Here is a 17,306-nt window from a genome sequence, read left to right on the forward strand (position 1 = left end):
TTAGTTAATTTTTACAATGTAAACCACACCTTGATATAAATACTCAAGGTCAGATTTTACATTTGAAAGAAACAAATATTTTTCAAAAAAACATGATTCGAAAACCCCTCACTGACCTTCCCTCCAAGCCAACTATATACCAGCCCACCTGCACCCTCACTCAAATGTTGGGAGGAAATCTGAGCCTTGGCTTGTGTGTGAATATTAAATAGACTTGGGTTGTCAAACGAATGAGGAAAGTCAATTTCTGAGTCAAAGAACCCTCCACTGAGCGCTCCTGGCTGCCAGCTGCAGATGTTCAAATCTTGGGACTCTCAGTGTGGTTAACGCTCATGATTTTATCACAAGTCTTGTGATACTGGTTGTTTTTCTTAAAGTCCCCTCTCCTGGAATCATGTGATTATATGAGACTCTAGGCTTTCCTAAAAAACAGTTTATAATCCTTATAGTTGTAGAGAAAACTTGAATATGTGAACCCTAAATGCTCGAACACCAGAATGCAAGTAAAAAGATCCCACTGGTTTTTTTTAATTATGATTTTAAGCCAATTATAATTTTTGGGGAATTATTGCAGTGAGGGTATAAGGTGTGGATGCAGTAACTACTTAATGTCATTCTCAAACCTTACCAATAATTGATCCACTTTGCATAGACCAGTCTTGTCTCCTTTATACATGTTAACTGTTACTCTCTTAATGGTTTCCACAGACTTTATATATTCCCAGACATTATTATGGTGCTATGATGCCTGCATACAATATGAACCCCAAACTGTCAATGGAGGCTTTGCCCATTACAGCAAACACTGGAGGGGAAAAATCACAGGGGAAACAAGATTTGTTTGTAGAGACCCTTTATTATAAACAAACATTTGTGAATGTCTGTGTGTAATTGCAACCAGCACACAGAAAATATATCCAGGTAGGTTTGCAAATACTGTACTCTTCAACCTGAACATAAAATTAAAAAGCAATAAAGTACCAAAATTCCAAGTATTCTTGGAACAAACATCTCAGAAGATATGTAAAAAGGACGTAAGTGCAACATACATGCTGTTTTCCTGATCCTGCACTTCTGATACAGACAAAATTGGGAGGGATAGCTCAGTGGTTTGAGCATTAGCCTGCTACACCCAGGGTTGTGAGTTCAATCCTTGAGGGGGCCATTTAGGGAACTGAGGGGAAAAAAATCTGTCTGGGGATTGGTCCTGCTTTGGGCAGGGGGTTGGACTAGATGACCTCCTGAGGTCCCTTCCAACCCTGATAGTCTATGAAAATTCTGACTGCACAAGGACAGCAGAATTGGGCCTCATAGCATCCTTTCAAAGCCAAATAACTATGCCTGTGACTTCATTCAGGACAGGAACCTCTGTTGTACAGCTTGGTGCAACCCCTCCCTCCCATTTATGTATTTGTTGCAAGTATCCAAGATCACATCAAGCACCCACAAATGTAAGTTACCCAGCCTGATTTAATTTGTTTTTATCTCCGTAAGCCTTTTTCAACATTCTAATTACCCCTGACACCTCATAGCTAAGATGGAAAAGATTTCGCACAAGTGAAAACAAACATTTTTCTTTTTTGAAAACTATCATTAAAAGAAAGACATGAAAAAAAAAACTGCAACTCACCAAATGTAAAAGAAGACAGCAATTGCATCTTAATGCAAGGTCCTGAGGGATAGACGGTGCTTATTTCATAGTGCAGGATGCAGTGCCTTGTTGTGTATTAACAGCTACTGGACATAAAAGCTAGTGAAAATTAGACGGAAAAAAAAATCTAGCCTCTGGGACAATACCAGGGAAGTCAATGAAACCACTTAATCTCTGGCTAAGCTGACTCCTGACAGAATATCAAACTGGTGCAAATGTAACGTGCACCTATTTTGCAGGTACTGGCATGAAAATGGTGTAACTCCTTTGCTGCTTGTTTTTGGACAGGCTTACACAGCAAAATGTAACTTTCACCACTAACAAATTTTTTCCTTAGGAACGTACCAAGGCTAGATTCAGCTTTGTTACATCCGTGTGGAGTAACTCAACTGGCTCAACTGACAATGGAGTTACCTCAGATTGAAAAAGGTGTAACCAGTGGGTAATGGTCCCCGCTCGGGGTTTGGTTGGGAAGTGTGGCCTAGTGGTCACAGCCACAACCCCGGACTGCCAAGGGGGCTGTGGGGAGGGGAGCCCGGGCCCTCCCACTCCATCGGACTCCAACCCAGGGCTCTTCAGGCTACCAGTAACCTGGCAACCATGGCTACTTGCGGCTGTCCTCCCTGGGCCTCTTCCACTCGTCACCCCCTCTGGGGTCAGCTCAGTCCAAGGCCTTTGCCTGGTGGGGAAATCCAAATCAACAGAAACAAGAGGGAGTTGCCACTGTCCAGGGCCACCGGATACTTCCCTCTTTGCTTGTCTCTACGGTGGGTCCTCCCTTCCCTTAAGGAGGGCCCCTTTTGGCAGCTGTGTCAGAGCCTTTGGTTTCCCTCTGTTCCTCTGTTCTGTTCTACTGGAGCTATGGGCTGCTCACCTTCAGCACTGCTCACCAAATGAGCTAATTCGCTGCCTTTTAATTCCTCCAGCAAATGGAGCATTTGCTGCCCGTGTGGTGGGGCGGGGCTGGCTGAACCCAAAAGGAGCCCTTGTTGTTCAATGTGGGGTTTGTACACCCCATCGCACAAGGCCAGAATAGTTGTGCTTAATCTTTAAGTAGGGCTAAGATAGTGCAACCCGTCCTCATGTTGGAGCACTCACTCACATGGGTAGCACTTAATTAAGAGGTGAAAGAGACAGCATGAAAAATTATATCGCTGGGTTCACCTCTCAGTTAATAATGACAAAACTCTGAACTCGGCCTGAATAACTCTTGCACCAGCCAAATACGTACATCAGTAATGGCTCGAGGCAAGAATGCATTTGTAAGTTTAGATGTGCCAAGACGTATTCCTACATCTAAAAGCACATTTTATCATCTATTCTGTTATTCACCTATACCTAGGTGCAGAGTATAAGAACTTCATTGTAGAAGAAAGCTCAATACAACATTGCCAGTACTAATATATTTATAAAATTATATATCCCTTTTGCAAGCTGAATTTAAGGTCAAACATTGATTGATAAAGATATCGGACTTAACTTAAACACAGGGGGCCACATTCTGACACGTTCTACACATGCTTGTTAGCGCCTGACCCTGCAAGCAGGGGGACTTCTGGCACAGTAAGGGTACCAGACCCAACTTCCTAAAACACGTTTCTATTGTGGAACCGATAAAAATAAATAAAATAAAAATAAATTAATGGAGTTATCTTATCTCCTAGAACTGGAAGGGACCTTGAAAGGTCATTGAGTCCAGCCCCCTACCTTCACTAGCAGGACCAAGTACTGATTTTGCCCCAGATCCCTAGGTGGCCCCCTCAAGGATTGAACTCACAACCCTAGGTTTAGCAGGACAATGCTCAAACCACTGAGCTATCTCTCTCCCCCTCATTAGTATTGATTAAAAAGTTACAATGTCAATATATTAGCAGCAACATTCATACATTCTGGCAGGTAAAAAAATACCAGTTATCTAATGATGCGCCCAAAAGCTCACCCATAATAGAAAAATAATTAACTTCACCATGTTGTGCAAAGTGATTACAGCCTATTGTGCATAGTCAAATTACAATACATTGCTATTTAACTTTACTTTGCAGTGTTATTTTAATCCTATGAAAGCAAGTAAGCAAATGGTAGATTTGGATGAAAGCTCATGCATTTAGACAGGAAGCGACCAGGGATGCAAATGTGCGACAGCCCACAAGTCTCTTCCTCCAACATGCTTTCTCTTCCTCATTTTTGTGACTTATCTCTAATTCACTAGATATCTTTCATAAATAAAAACAGGGGAGCCTGCTCTCACAGAAGTCAAGGGCAAAGCTGCACTGTAGGGTCAGGCCCATGTCAAATACTAAATGGGAGTGTTTGTTTTAATTCAGAAAGTGTAAGATTACGTTAGGCATCACACTCCCACACACAGTTACTTTAAAAGGGGCTTGGTAAGTTTCCAAGGTGAGGCTTCTTCTGCCCCAGCTGTGAATCATTCTAGCATTCGCAGCCAGGAACACTTTTATCATTTTTAAAGAGAGCTGAAAACATGTTACTGGCCCAAAGTGCGTAGTTAACTGGCTCACTCTACTTCCATGTCCGCAGAGGCAGCTCCAGCCAATATGTTAACTCCAGGAGATTGGCAATGCATTCTAATTCCACGATGAGATTGGTCTTTTCAAGTGTCCATTAAGTTTTCAGCCAAGTTCATGATGAAACCAAGACCTCTACATCATTAACCCAGACTTCCTCTAGAAATGAGAAATCAAAAAGGCACAAATTATAACTGTGCAAAGCTGAAAGGAGATAAGCCATTGAAATCACTCTGGACAATGGAGCTGAGACTACCTATAGCTAAGTATAAAGTATGATACTTTAATAGTATGAAATACAGAGCCATAACGTCCCAGCACTTTTTAAGACCATTCCTATTGATTTCAGAGGGGAGTTTTGCTGGCAGCACATGACCCATGACAACAACAGAGGTAACCCATTTTCTCTTCTAGGAACAAATATCTTCCACACCACAATCTTGTGCTCATTAATTCTCTCCTTCAGATACATCTCGGTTTCAAATTGTAACATCTCTGCACATTTCCCATAGTGTTCTTCCTCTAAACTTACTACATGTAATTCTCTTCTGGGCTATGACAACACAACTATAGAGTTGGTGCCTTCAAGTGTTACAGTTAAAGGACACAGTTTTACTTGGGAAATGATGGAAGCGAACTTTGGGCATATACAGCTCAAGTCTCCACCAACTCGCACTTAGCATCATTCTTTATCACTGTGCAAAGTGGGTATAAATCAGAATGTTGGCATTTCACACATGGAGTGTGGAACAGTTTATTGGAGCATGCGATGAGAAGAAAAACAATACTGAAGCAGTCTAGTGGTTCAAAGTTACTTAATTTTATTTATCTGATCCACAAGAAAGTTTACAACACAAATATTCAGAAACAACATTACAATATCTATTTTGCAGGCCCATATTTGCCAAAAAAAAAAAAAAATCAACCACATGAAACACTTTGCTGGTTTTACAACTATGCTCCTTCCATACAGGAAATGTACTAATGATGTTCTGATGCATTTTATAAAGAGAATGCATTCATGTGAGCAAAACTAGCAGGTAACTTTACAGACACGCAGTTATATAAACTAAAATACAAAGGCCAAGATTTTCAAAAGTGACTAATGTATTTAGGTGCCCAATATGAGTCACCTTAAAGGGGCCTGAATTGCAAAAATTGCTGAACATTTGCCCTTCATACAAAAGGGGCACTTCTGAAGATTGTGGCCCAATCTTGTAAAGCAGTCTGTGTCATTTTATTTATGGTTAATCATCAGTGTTTTGCAGTAAAGAGACGCAAACTAAGTCATTGATTCAATGACGAAAATCACCAAAACACATTTACTCTTTTGAAAACAAAACATTCAGAAAATCAGACACGACATTTTTCCATGTGTGATTTACAAACAAATCAGATCTGATTAAAAATAAAACTTCCCCCACCCCAAAAAAACACACACAGAAAAAACAAGCAACTTTTTATAACGAACCAATGCCAGCCTAAGATGCTAGTATTCTATAAAGAACGTGTCTATAGCAACACATTCACACTGAGTTTTAATGCAAAATAAAACCATTAGAAAGAAAGAAAAAAAAAAAAAGGATGTTGTAGACTAAATTTCACGAAGTGTTGGACTAAATTCCATCAGTTTGTTTGCACCCCCCCTCCACCAGCCTCTTCATATAGGGACTCGAGCTTAAAGTGCGATTATGGTTAGAAAATAACATTGCTAAAATGGCATTTGGGGGCGGGGGAGGGCTGCAGGTTTATTTCCTCAGGGTACAATTAATTTCTGTGCAAAGTACCAGCACAAAGGCCAGGCATAAGCAGCACGCAGGCCTTGTTCCTCAGTCCAGGGGTGAATTTCACCCTTGTTGATCAGAAATCTTATTTGCTCAGTTTACAAGTGAAAATGACAATTTACCTTGTTGCCAGTGACACAAGCTCCCACCTGGAGACCTAGCTGGGACCCTTCTGTCTCACCTCCTCCCCAGACTACAGACTCTGCAACTGGACCTTAGCCTGACCATTCCATTGGGCCTTGCTCCTCTGAATGTGTCACGGCAAAACTCTCACCAACTTGAGTGGGAACAGGATCCGCCCCACAGCGAGGGTCGGAGAATAAAATCCATCTTGCTCTCCCATGAGTACATGTTTGTGTCAGGAAAGTCCACAGATGAGACGAAGAGACACACAGGGAGCGAACTAAGAAGGTGCCATTTCTGCATAACAACTTTGCTGACAATACCCAAAACATTCACTCAGTATCTAGCAACATCCATTGATATTTTGTGCGTTATTGCAGCTTGGGTAAAACAGTCACACCATCACTTTATCATTTAAATAAAACTTTTCTGTATCTGTTATTTAAAATCTATGTTAAGATAGAGAGAATAAAAGACAAAACAAGGCACGTTACCCTGAAAGCCACAGCATAGTCATTTATCCTAAGGAATGTATGCCTATAAAATGCTGGTTACGAACAGGGAGGTAATCACAGTAAAAGTGCTAAAGAGATTCACTTTCATTACAAAGTGCAATTAAATTCAAAATCCTTTTGTTAGAAGATCAGTTACAAACAGCTCCTGGATAGATCACTGTGTGGTAACTACCAGTTCTGATTGTGCCTATAGATGCATGTTCATAACGTCTGTAGACATTCAATGGAAGTTGTTCAATTCTGAACGGAAGTTGTGCTTGTCTTGATTCAACACAAAGTACAGCCCTCCCTGCTTGAAAGAGGTGTTTAAGTGACATCTGAAAACAGCAAGACCCAAGTCTGACTGTAGCGTTCCTTTTTTTGGTACTGTCTTTGAGAATGAAATATGAATGGAGTCTCTTTTATGAAACCCTAATTTTCCATTCTTACTATGTGTGTTAGATGTCTGGAAAATAATTGAACCAGCAACCATTTTCCTTTCCATCTGCAGAACACAGTTCTACATAAAGAGAGAATTGGCATATGATTCGTAAGTGCAAACTGTAAGTTAAGGCAACTTAGCAAATGACAATTTAAAAAAGCAGTTTCAATACAGCTCGAAAATGAAGCTGTCAAATAGGACAAGGCATCTAACTTCAGTGTCACAGGGAAAAAATGCATTTCTCCCTCCCATTTTTTTTTTCTACCAACGAAACTGAAAGACAAGTGCATTGCCTATAAAATGGAGAAGGCCATAGAATATCTGTTCCTCAGAACATAATGTTGTCAATATCAAGAAGTATTTGCAACTCTGATGAATTGTAAACATAAATTTCTATAGGGTTAAATTCTGTCTTGGGTGTGTGGGAGGGAGGGAGTGCATTAGGTCCATGTAATGACTGGAACACCCAAGAGGAATTGTCTGGAAGAGTGTAGTCTGTACTTCCATCTGCATGGGGTAGTTCCTGGCCACTGGATCCATGAAATGAAAAAAAAAATAAAAATAAAACTGACGTGTTTTAACAAAGTTAAAAAGAATAACTGACCACCACGGTCATCTTGACAGTTTGACATGCAACACCAGATTGAGACGATCCCCATTAGAAAGCCTTGGAAACCAGAGTTTTTAAAAAGCTGTTTCAAGATCAGTTTTCTAATTTAAAATCAATAGTTAAAATGAGCTCCCCTCAAGTCCACGACAATATTTGGCACTTACATAGCACCTTTCATCGGATGATCTCAAAGCGCTTTATAAACATGGGTACTATCCCCAGATGGGAAACCAAGATACAGGGAGATTAAGTGACTTGATCAATGCTATAAAATTAGTCAATATGGAACCCATAACTTTTGATTCCCAGACCCCAATTCTAAAACATTCCTCTGGCTGCCAAGGTGGTCAACAAGAAGAGACAGTTTTTTGAAGGCCTTGTTCTAATGCAAACATTTTTCAGCTTCTTCTGAGAATATTCCTTTAAAGCAAAGTCACTTATACAATGTAGCATCAGTAACATTGTTGAGTATAGAAGTGCGTTCCAGGCACAGACAAAAATCACTGGAGAGAGAAAGAGATTTCATGCCAAATGGCTACAACTGGGCATAAAACAACTTCCACTCCATATCCACATGGTGGCAAGCAACCACAATGGGTAAAGCTCTCTAGGCAAAGAGTATTCAACAACTAGCAAATAAGCAATACCACAGGCATTTAAATGGAGTTGCAACAAATGCGTAGGGGAAAATGATACCACTCCCCAGAGGATAAAGCAAAAATGCTGTGATAACATTAAACACACACATACAAAACCCAAAGAGACACCTACTAAGAACCACAACGAAATTAAATAAAACCAAATCTCACATTGCACAATCCGTTTCACAAATAAGGTAAATAAAATGCAACGTCAAAGTTATAGAAGTCAATTTCACAGATAAGGTATAAACTGAAACATCAAGTACATCAAGACATATTTGTATTAACATTTGCAGTGACATTCACGCAGGCATTTAAAGCAGGGACAAGAAAGGGCCTCATGGTCAGCAAGGTTGGATCTGAGCAACACAGGCACAAAGGGAAGTACGGGTAATTTCCTGGCCATTCTGTACAGTGTGACACTAAATTCCTCTCGCTCGACAGCCTCACTTGGTGGCTGAGACAGAAACCAAGGACTCACAGGTGATGTTGTTTGCTGGCTCCCTGGAGAGAAGGGATAATAGACTATTTATGTCCTCTCTCACTGGATGTGAGAAACAGAGATGCTACAGTATCCTTCAGCCCCATCCAATTCACCCCTCCAGTAGGATTATGGGATCTGATAGTTAGTGAAGATTAATAATTATACTTAACACTAACAGAGCACTCTTCACTGTCTAAGCACTTTACAAAGTTCACAATCCTATGAGGGACCAAGTTTCTCCTGTAAGGTGGGAAATTAATTCAACTCCCACTTGAAGTCAATGGATGTTGAGGGTTTTCAGCACCATTTGGGACTAGGCTATAATTAAATAACCATCACAAAAACTCTGCGAGATAATACTTGCCTATCACATAGGGGGGACTGAGGCAGATAGGGTAAGAGATTTGCCCAAGGCCTCATAGAGCTGGTGTCCCAGCAGGAATTAAAACTCAAGAAGTTCCTGGCTCAGGCTACTAGACGTCTGGCAGAACTTTCCCTCCTCCAATTTATTAAAGTCTTCATGTAAACGGTTCTGAAGTCCTGCAGACTAGGGCTGTATCATGCCATCCACCTCTGTGTGTAACTCGCCATTTATTCATCTCGATAGGGAATTTCTAGCATGGATCAACAACAAAACTACAGCTACCTGCATCTTGTGCTATAGACAGGCACCTAGGGCCAAAATCTCCCCTGGTGTAATTCCACTGAATGATTTCTATGGGGTTACACCCAGAACGTATTGGGGCCTGATACACCATTCATCTATCCCAGTAATCTTGCTGATCTGGGGTGAAATTCACCCCTCTGCAGAGGGCCAGCATGAAGCCTATGCATCATTACATTCCATTTCAATCCTCACACTTGCCTCTGCAGATGATGAATTTCACCTATGATAAATAGATTCTCCACCAACAATGGCCTTTCTTTGATTTGCTGGACTATTATGTGACAAATGATTTCCTTCTGCCCCAAGCATTCATTGTTTCCCCCCTCCCCCCAATGATTGCCATGCAATTATAATTAAGAGAATTGCTACTTACTAAACAAACCCAGAGAGAATGCCTACAGGCTATGTTCAGTGATACTCACAAGCAAGCACTTCCCATTTGAAGCTGCAAAGAAAAAAGAAACAGCACAGGATAGCTCATACTGCATTTTAACAAAGACTAAAAAATAATAATGTAAAAGCAGAGCAGCAAACAAGGAAAAACTGAAACAACCCCCAGAATCTCTTGTGAAAGAGGGACCATTGCAGGCTTGTATAAGAAACAACTCCCTCATACAAGCCATGGAAACTGCATCCTAAAGCAGCAATGAAGTCCAGCCAGTCAATCAGCTTCTTGGCTGAACGCTCATTTAAATGGCTCTGTCCAACCCAGTGTATTCCATATTGATAAGCTGCAATGTTAATGTCAGTACAGAGAGAAATGGTTTTTAGTACTAAGTTTAAAGGGATGTTTTCGGGTTTTAAAACATACTCTATGTAGCTCAGATTTTCAAAAGTGACTAGATATTTTGAGTGTCTCCATTTTCATCAAGTGTCCTCTGAAAATCAGGCTCCTTTGAAGTGTCTTAAAATTGGGTATCCCAAATCTGTCACTTTTGAAAATTTAGACTTGTGTTTTACTATTACCACGGTAGAATTATTAGAACCGAACTGGGGCCCAAATTGTCACGTTACCGCTATTCTTTTTTGCTTGTGGAAATCAGCGAAGCAACACCAGTGTGAAAGCAGAGATACACTGGTCAATCAGGACCTCAGCTTTAAAAGTGTTACTTACAATTCAGTATTTAGGCAGTGTGAAGTGCAAAAACTAAGCATCCAGCGCGGACCAACAAAAACCGATTAATCCATTTCAATTTACAAAGAGGTAGAACTATTCCTCCCCGCAACAAGACCATGCATGCAAAGCTGCTGATCAGTATCACTTGGATCAGAGGATCAGTTTGTTGCATATACCTTATGACATTCGGACAACCAGAGACTCCCTTAAAAATCAACCTGTCTGTCCGGAAAGGGCAATCGTATTTTAAAGACACAAACCAGGAACTCATTGTTATTCAATGGCATTCACTCTGCAGGGAGCAGGGCATTTTATGCTTACACGATTGCAGCTGCACCCCAATTTGCTGACTCTAAGGAATCTGAAGCTATTTTAAAGCAGGGATGGTGATAAGGCATTTAAACTTCAAGACATTTCATTTGTGCATTGCACAGGACCATTGGAAAACAGGAGTAACTATTTGGCCATTAGTTCTCTGTTTGACCAGGGGGAGAGAGGTAAGATAGAGGAGTTACCACTTGAACACTGACTTGTAGCTTCTGCTGATCAGCTCCACCTCGAGCCTCTGGGAATAGCAGAGACCCCAGTGGGTTGAGAGGCCTGCTCCCAACACTGTAATTTCGTGTGCGCTTTATTGTGTCCGAACTGGCCAGAGGCGTAAAGCTGTTTCTTCTCATCCTTCCAGGGGTTTGGCTCTTTGGAAGGTTGTTCTGATTGAAAATGGAGGATATTACAAGGAATGAAAAGCAGAACCACAATCTGAAATCGAAGTTCATGCCAAGATATTCCTGATGCCAGAGACTCTTTCCACTTACCAGAACCAGAAACCTAATCCTGCTTCTGCTCTGCAGGCAGACCTCCCATTCAAACCAATTGAGGCCGCAAAGCCCATGGAAGTCAATAGAAAAATTCCTCTGTGCAGAGGATCAGCACAAACTCTGTGCGCCACTGAAGTCCTATGTTGAGAATTCACATGGTGCACAGGTGTTGTGCTAAATTTAAACTTCTGGGTGGCTACAGATTCAGGCCCCTCAACTATAAAATTTCACCTGTCACCTTCTTCAAAGTTATCCATTTCTAACCATTCCCTTTACCTTAGACCCACTGCACAGAGAAGAGTTGAGATACTGCTTTAGTCTAGTAGCTGCTGTTAAAATGCTCTCTTGTCAGTGCACTGTAACAGCTTTATTTCCCTTATCTCTGTGGGTTCAAGATTTTTTTTAAACAGGATGCAGAGAAAAAAAAATTGTATTGATAGTAAAATTTCCCCAAGCACTTGGATTTATTTTCAGAGCTGCTGTATCTTGCCAGGGAAGCAAAGAACCAAATAGTAGCAGCTCCTACTGTTTTCATGGAGGCAATGCTGAGTATCACACAGGAACAAAGTCGCAGTGTTAGTGCAATTTGAGGGGAAATTATAAAACGCCAAAATTGAACTCGCCACTGAAATTTTGCTGAATCTCCTCAGAGTGTCCATTTCAATGCAGGTTTTGTCTTTGCATGACACCTTCAAAACTTTTTGCCCATCTACAACTTCCAAATTTGTCAATCTAGGATTCTTTTGTCATCCTGTAGCTCAATAAACAGACAATTTAGATGCCACAAAAAGTTCACCAAGATTAGAAATAGGTATTAATGACAATCATCTTCACAGCACTTTACGTACGCTTTGCAAAGCACAGAGAGGTAAAGGCCCAAGTTTTCAAAAGCATGTCTAAATGTAATGGCATCACTTCCGATTTACACCAGTCTAACGGAGCCAGATTTGGCAGGTGGCCTTTAACTCTTGAGTGCTGCAGTTTTTGAGTGCTCGACATGAACACGCAGAGCCTGATTGTCAAAAGATGGCGAACACCTGGACCCTAGCGGTTGCAAATGATCAGCACCTCTGAACTATCAGGCCCTGTGTCAGCGTGTAAAGGTGGACACTCAATAACTGAAGCAACCTTTGAAAATTTGGCCGTAAGGCCTCAATTCAGCAGACAATTTAAGCATGTGTTTAAGTGCTTTGCTGAACAAGGGTAGGATGCTGAATGTGGGCCTCGAGGTATGCTTACATAACCCGTGGAAGGGCACTTCCCAGCCCAGGTCGACAGACGTGGGATAGCGGGGCTCATGCTAGCACTCTAAAACTAGCTGTGTAGACAGCACTCTGGAGTTATGTCTCAGGCTGGAGCTTGGGCTCTGAAGCCTATGGAGAGGGCGGGGACAGCAGCAGAGGCCATTACACATTCACTGCTGTTCGAACATCTGCATTTCAGTAGAGGTGCAACCGCCCACACCGAGGCTGAATTTGGCTCTCACACTGCCACTATCTTCTGTTCCCTAACATAGTGATGGCTAAGGTTGGTGTTCATATCCACTTTATAGTCATAAGGGGTCATTCCCCACTATCTGTGCCTAAGTTTCTGTGTCAGAATGTCCTTATTTGCACAGAATACGTAGATGTGTCTTTATTAAATTTAAGAGTATCAGTATGAAGAGACCAGGGTACAAAAAAAACCTCTCTAGTTGCCTCAGATAACTACATATATCTGTATCAGAGGGGTAGCCGTGTTAGGCTGGAACTGTAAAAAACAACAGAAGGTCCTGTGGCACCTTTAAGACTAACAGATGTATTGGAGCATAAGCTTTCGCATGCGTCTGACGAAGTGGGCATTCACCCACGAAAGCTTATGCTCCAATACATCTGTTAGTCTTAAAGGTGCCACAGGACCCTCTGTTGCTTTTTACATATATCTGGATCATTAGCTGAACCAACAGCAATAGCACAAATGCACTGATGATGGTGCCTTGAAAGTTTAGCTTTCCAGGCAGATCACAGTTACAGCAGTGACCTTGACCTTTCCACGGCATTTTAGCTCTTGTGAACCAGAGTTAAAGCCAACCGAGAAGTTTATTTAAGGCTTTTGTCCAATGCTATTTATAACTTTAGAAATATGAGAGAGAGCTCACATTAAAGAATTATAGAACGAGCACCTTAAAAAGACAGATCATAGCAATAACAATGGGGGAAATGCATCATTACACATTGGGATGATCACCCTAAAGCTTAAAAAGGCTGCATTGATAAACTTTGCATTCAGTTTTCCTAATATGATTATTTAAACAGTTTTAAAAATAAACTCTCTCCCATTCATGTTTGGAAACAACAAACTAAATATCTGGAAATGTATACCTGCAATAGTTCTGCTCAAAGAAGGTAATTATCCTTATAGGGGCAATACTTCAAAAGCAGTTTTTGTGATTCCATCCTGAAATGGATGGAAGATTTCTAGCAGGCACTCCACAGTGACTGTTCAGATTTGCAATATTATCTTTAATGCAGGCTCTAGTTGTGTAATTTGCCAACCCCGAATCAAGGGCAGGGATTTTCAGTAAAGACTTACAGTACTCCCAGAAGGCTTGTCTCGATGGGTATTCACTGCTTCAACATTCAAGGTGATCGTTTCCACTTTGCACCCTTCACCAAATGAAAAGAGAAACTTCAAAAGAGGAACTAGATTTTCTTTTAAAGTCAATTATTCTCATTACTAGCAACTGGACTCAACTGTTTGCAGAGACAATAAATAATTCAGTTTCTTCTTTTGTACAGAACTTGTACATAGACAGTACTTTAAATTTAATATTAATCATGGATTCTACATGAGTGTGTGATATGCAACATTTTAATTACTTTCTCCTGTAGATTTTGCTGCAGAAGTGCAGCTAGTAAACAAGGGCAGCCTTCACACAAAGATACATGCTGTATGGATTACACTTATTGACATGAAAACTAGTTCAAGTTTAGTTCATTCCCAGGTAAGAGTTCAAATCTCGCGGGAAAAACTGGTTTCCCAGTTAATAAATATAATCAAGAGATAATGGGTCTCTTTTAGAAGAAACTGGTTGTTACTCATTTTTTATATATATATATATATATATATATATATATATATATATAATAAAAATATAACGTTCTCTCTCATTTGGCCTCCCGCTTATTTTCTTTTAACTTTTATAATAAATGTAGCACTTAAATGCTTAACAGGACATAATTTTCCATGTGTATTTTGATATCAAATTGCCCAGCAAATTCATAAACATTCAGCTAAGTGAGAAAAAGGGAAATATTTACCGTAAGCAACTGGAGTGAGCTTGAATATGGTGTGAAGGGGGCACTTCAGATATGGCAACTCGTCTGAAACCAGACAAGGAGAAGTTAAACACGGCATGTACTGGGCACAGTTTGGAACTATGAAGGAATTTTGTGGTTCCTCAGTTTGGCCTGGATCTTGCAAGGACTTACACACATGCTTAACTTTAAGCCCATGAGAAGACCCATGGGGTTCAAGAGGATGGCTCACTTGTTTAAAGTTAACGTGTGTGAGTAAGTCTTTGCAGGATCAGGGCCTTCGTTTTCTGAAAAGCAGATGTAGACGGTAATCGCCTCATAATTTATTTGACATCCCTTTATCTCTCCTCTTGAGTCTACTGCTGCAGTCCTGAGGGACATCCTAGAATCAGCTTCGTGCACTTCCCTCCTGCTTCAACTCTTCCCCTCCCTGAGCCACCAAGTCACAGTCCAGTCATTCCATCTAAGGGCACATTACTGCTGCTATTCAGTCTGCCAGGAGAGTTCCTCCCACCACAAGTTCTGATCACCCTGCCTTTGCAAGTGTCAGTCTCTGCCTGCCAGCTTTGAAACCAAGAGACCAGGAGCTGAACCTAAGGGCTGAAATCCCAGCTCCACTGAAATCAACGGGAGTTTTACCACTGACTTCAGTGGGGCCAGGATTCCTCCCATGGCCAGCAACACAATCCCAACAGACAGGTCTTGAACTTAGATAGGGATTTTTTTCTTTTGTTCCTAACCTGCCACCCAGTGGAAATAGCTTTCAATAGCAGACACAGACATCCCCAAAAACGGAGGCTTATAGCAAAAGTCCTCAGAGACCCACCCACTTCGGGTATGTCTATACTGCAATGTCTACACTGTGCCAGCTGACGTGGGCTCACAGGGCTTGGGCTAAGGGGTTGTTTCACTGCAGTGTGGACGTTTGGGCTCGAGCTGCAACATCTACACTACAGTTAAAGTGTCTCTTAGCCGTAACCCTGCGAGCCCGAGTCAGCTGGCATGGGCCGGTTGTGGGTGTCTAATTGCAGTGTAGACATAGCTTCTTGCAGCCACAGGACTCTAAGGGTTTCTGCCTGGTGGATCTTAAAGATTGTGGCAAACACTCCAGAAGTTTAAGAGTTCACCTCCGTGTCCTCGGCTATAATTTCCCTTCTCTGTGCTATCTAGTCCCACTGCCATCCAGAAATTGGCTAGGTGATGCTTTCGCTCTAAGTACTTACATGACCCTCATCACCACTGTATCTGAACACCTCACAATCATTAATGGATTTTATCTTCCTCGCATCCATCAGGTAAAATGGTATCACCCCCCCATTTCCAGATGGGAAACTGAAACACGGGGTTGATTAAGTGACTTGCCCAATGTCATAGAAGTGTCTGTGGCAGAGACAGGAACTGAAACCCACATCTCTCAAGTCCCAATAACAGGGCCTATCCAGAATAACCTTCCTAAACTCACATGCCCGAAGTGGCTGCATTTCAGGGCACTGCAAGGAGAACTATTTGTGAAGCGCTTACAGATACTCCGGGCTAAAAGAGGCTTGAGAAGTGTAAAGTACTATATTACTGAATTTTTTTTTTTTCAAAAAGTTCTGTTTTTGTAAAAATTAAATGAATAATGCAAATCTCCCTTCCAGAAGCTCTGTGATGTAACCGGCAAACCCCACCCTAACACAGTGAATTTACTTTCATACCTGCGCTCTTGTCAAGGAAGTAGGCCAACAGGCACCGCATAACAGCCTGGTGAGAAATAACCAGAACACTGCCCTGACGCTCCAGCTCCATAATCACAGCTTCCAAACGCTGGACCAAGTCTTGGTACGACTAGAAATCAAGGGAAAGATTCAACAGCATAAGGATGTTTCGGGGTTTCACAAGCATGCGGAGATGCCAGAACCAAGAGCAGGGCTTAAAATTGCTTCACGTGAATCAAAACACAGGTTAAAAATCTTAAAATATGGAAGATATAGAAGAACCGATAGCGTGGGGGGGGGGGGGACTAGATATATTTTTGGACTGGTAACTGGCCCCTAATTTTGTGGAGATAGTCAGGTCTCTAGCAACATTTTCAACAGATGTAAATAAAAATAAATAATAAACTAAAATAAATAATCACGTCTATGGCTCTCTCCCTGCAATGAGCTCCACGTAGAAGGACCCCTATGTTTGCCCACAGCCCCAAGGAAATAATACAATAACCCTCATACATTTTACAAATATGATCAAGTGGTATCACTTGCATGGCACCATGAATGAAATAGTCACTGATCAATAACCCACTGTATTACAATTACATTTGGGATGCTACCAATAGGTCTATTGCCATTTCCCACATAAATCTAATTTTGTTTTAATTATTCCCTTCTTTCCTATCTACACATACTCAGCTACATTATTTTAAACCTGCTCACCTCTCCTCCAGGATAACGATAAAGATATTTCTCTTGATCCCTCAGCGCAAACTCATCTGGGTACTGAGTTTCAATTTCTTCATATGTCATCTCTTCACACACTCCCTGGTGGAAGAGGAGTTTGTTACAAGGGAATTCACTGGGGGGAAAGGATTGAACACAGAAGATTCTGTGCCTATGTGACGACTGTTTTACATTTCAGAACAGACAGGAGTAATTCTAACACAGCACTTCACACCT

The 17,306-nt window shown here is 41.3% G+C and overlaps 1 protein-coding gene across 10 annotated transcripts in view; it reads right to left on the reverse strand.

Annotated features, from left to right (window-relative positions):
* Positions 1-3,439: 3,439 nt before the first annotated feature.
* PFKFB2 (6-phosphofructo-2-kinase/fructose-2,6-biphosphatase 2) overlaps positions 3,440-17,306 on the reverse strand; it is a 28,633-nt gene continuing 14,766 nt past the window's right edge. For 5 of the 10 annotated variants that reach the window (XM_034767106.1, XM_034767098.1, XM_034767103.1 and 2 more), the window contains 7 exons: positions 17,067-17,171; positions 16,350-16,479; positions 14,656-14,718; positions 13,928-14,001; positions 11,054-11,248; positions 9,844-9,866; positions 4,975-8,774 (listed from right to left, as the gene is read on the reverse strand). In XM_034767106.1, the coding sequence (XP_034622997.1) occupies positions 8,717-8,774; positions 9,844-9,866; positions 11,054-11,248; positions 13,928-14,001; positions 14,656-14,718; positions 16,350-16,479; positions 17,067-17,171 (648 nt within the window). In that variant the 3' untranslated portion in view covers positions 4,975-8,716. Of the gene's footprint in view, positions 4,336-4,974; positions 8,775-9,794; positions 9,867-11,053; positions 11,249-13,927; positions 14,002-14,655; positions 14,719-16,349; positions 16,480-17,066; positions 17,172-17,306 lie in introns of those variants that run through there. The other 5 variants (XM_034767101.1, XM_034767099.1, XM_034767105.1 and 2 more) reach the window with 5 other exon arrangements.

Source organism: Trachemys scripta, chromosome 4 (genome assembly GCF_013100865.1).
Source record: "Trachemys scripta elegans isolate TJP31775 chromosome 4, CAS_Tse_1.0, whole genome shotgun sequence".
In the NCBI taxonomy this organism is placed as follows: domain Eukaryota; kingdom Metazoa; phylum Chordata; order Testudines; family Emydidae; genus Trachemys; species Trachemys scripta.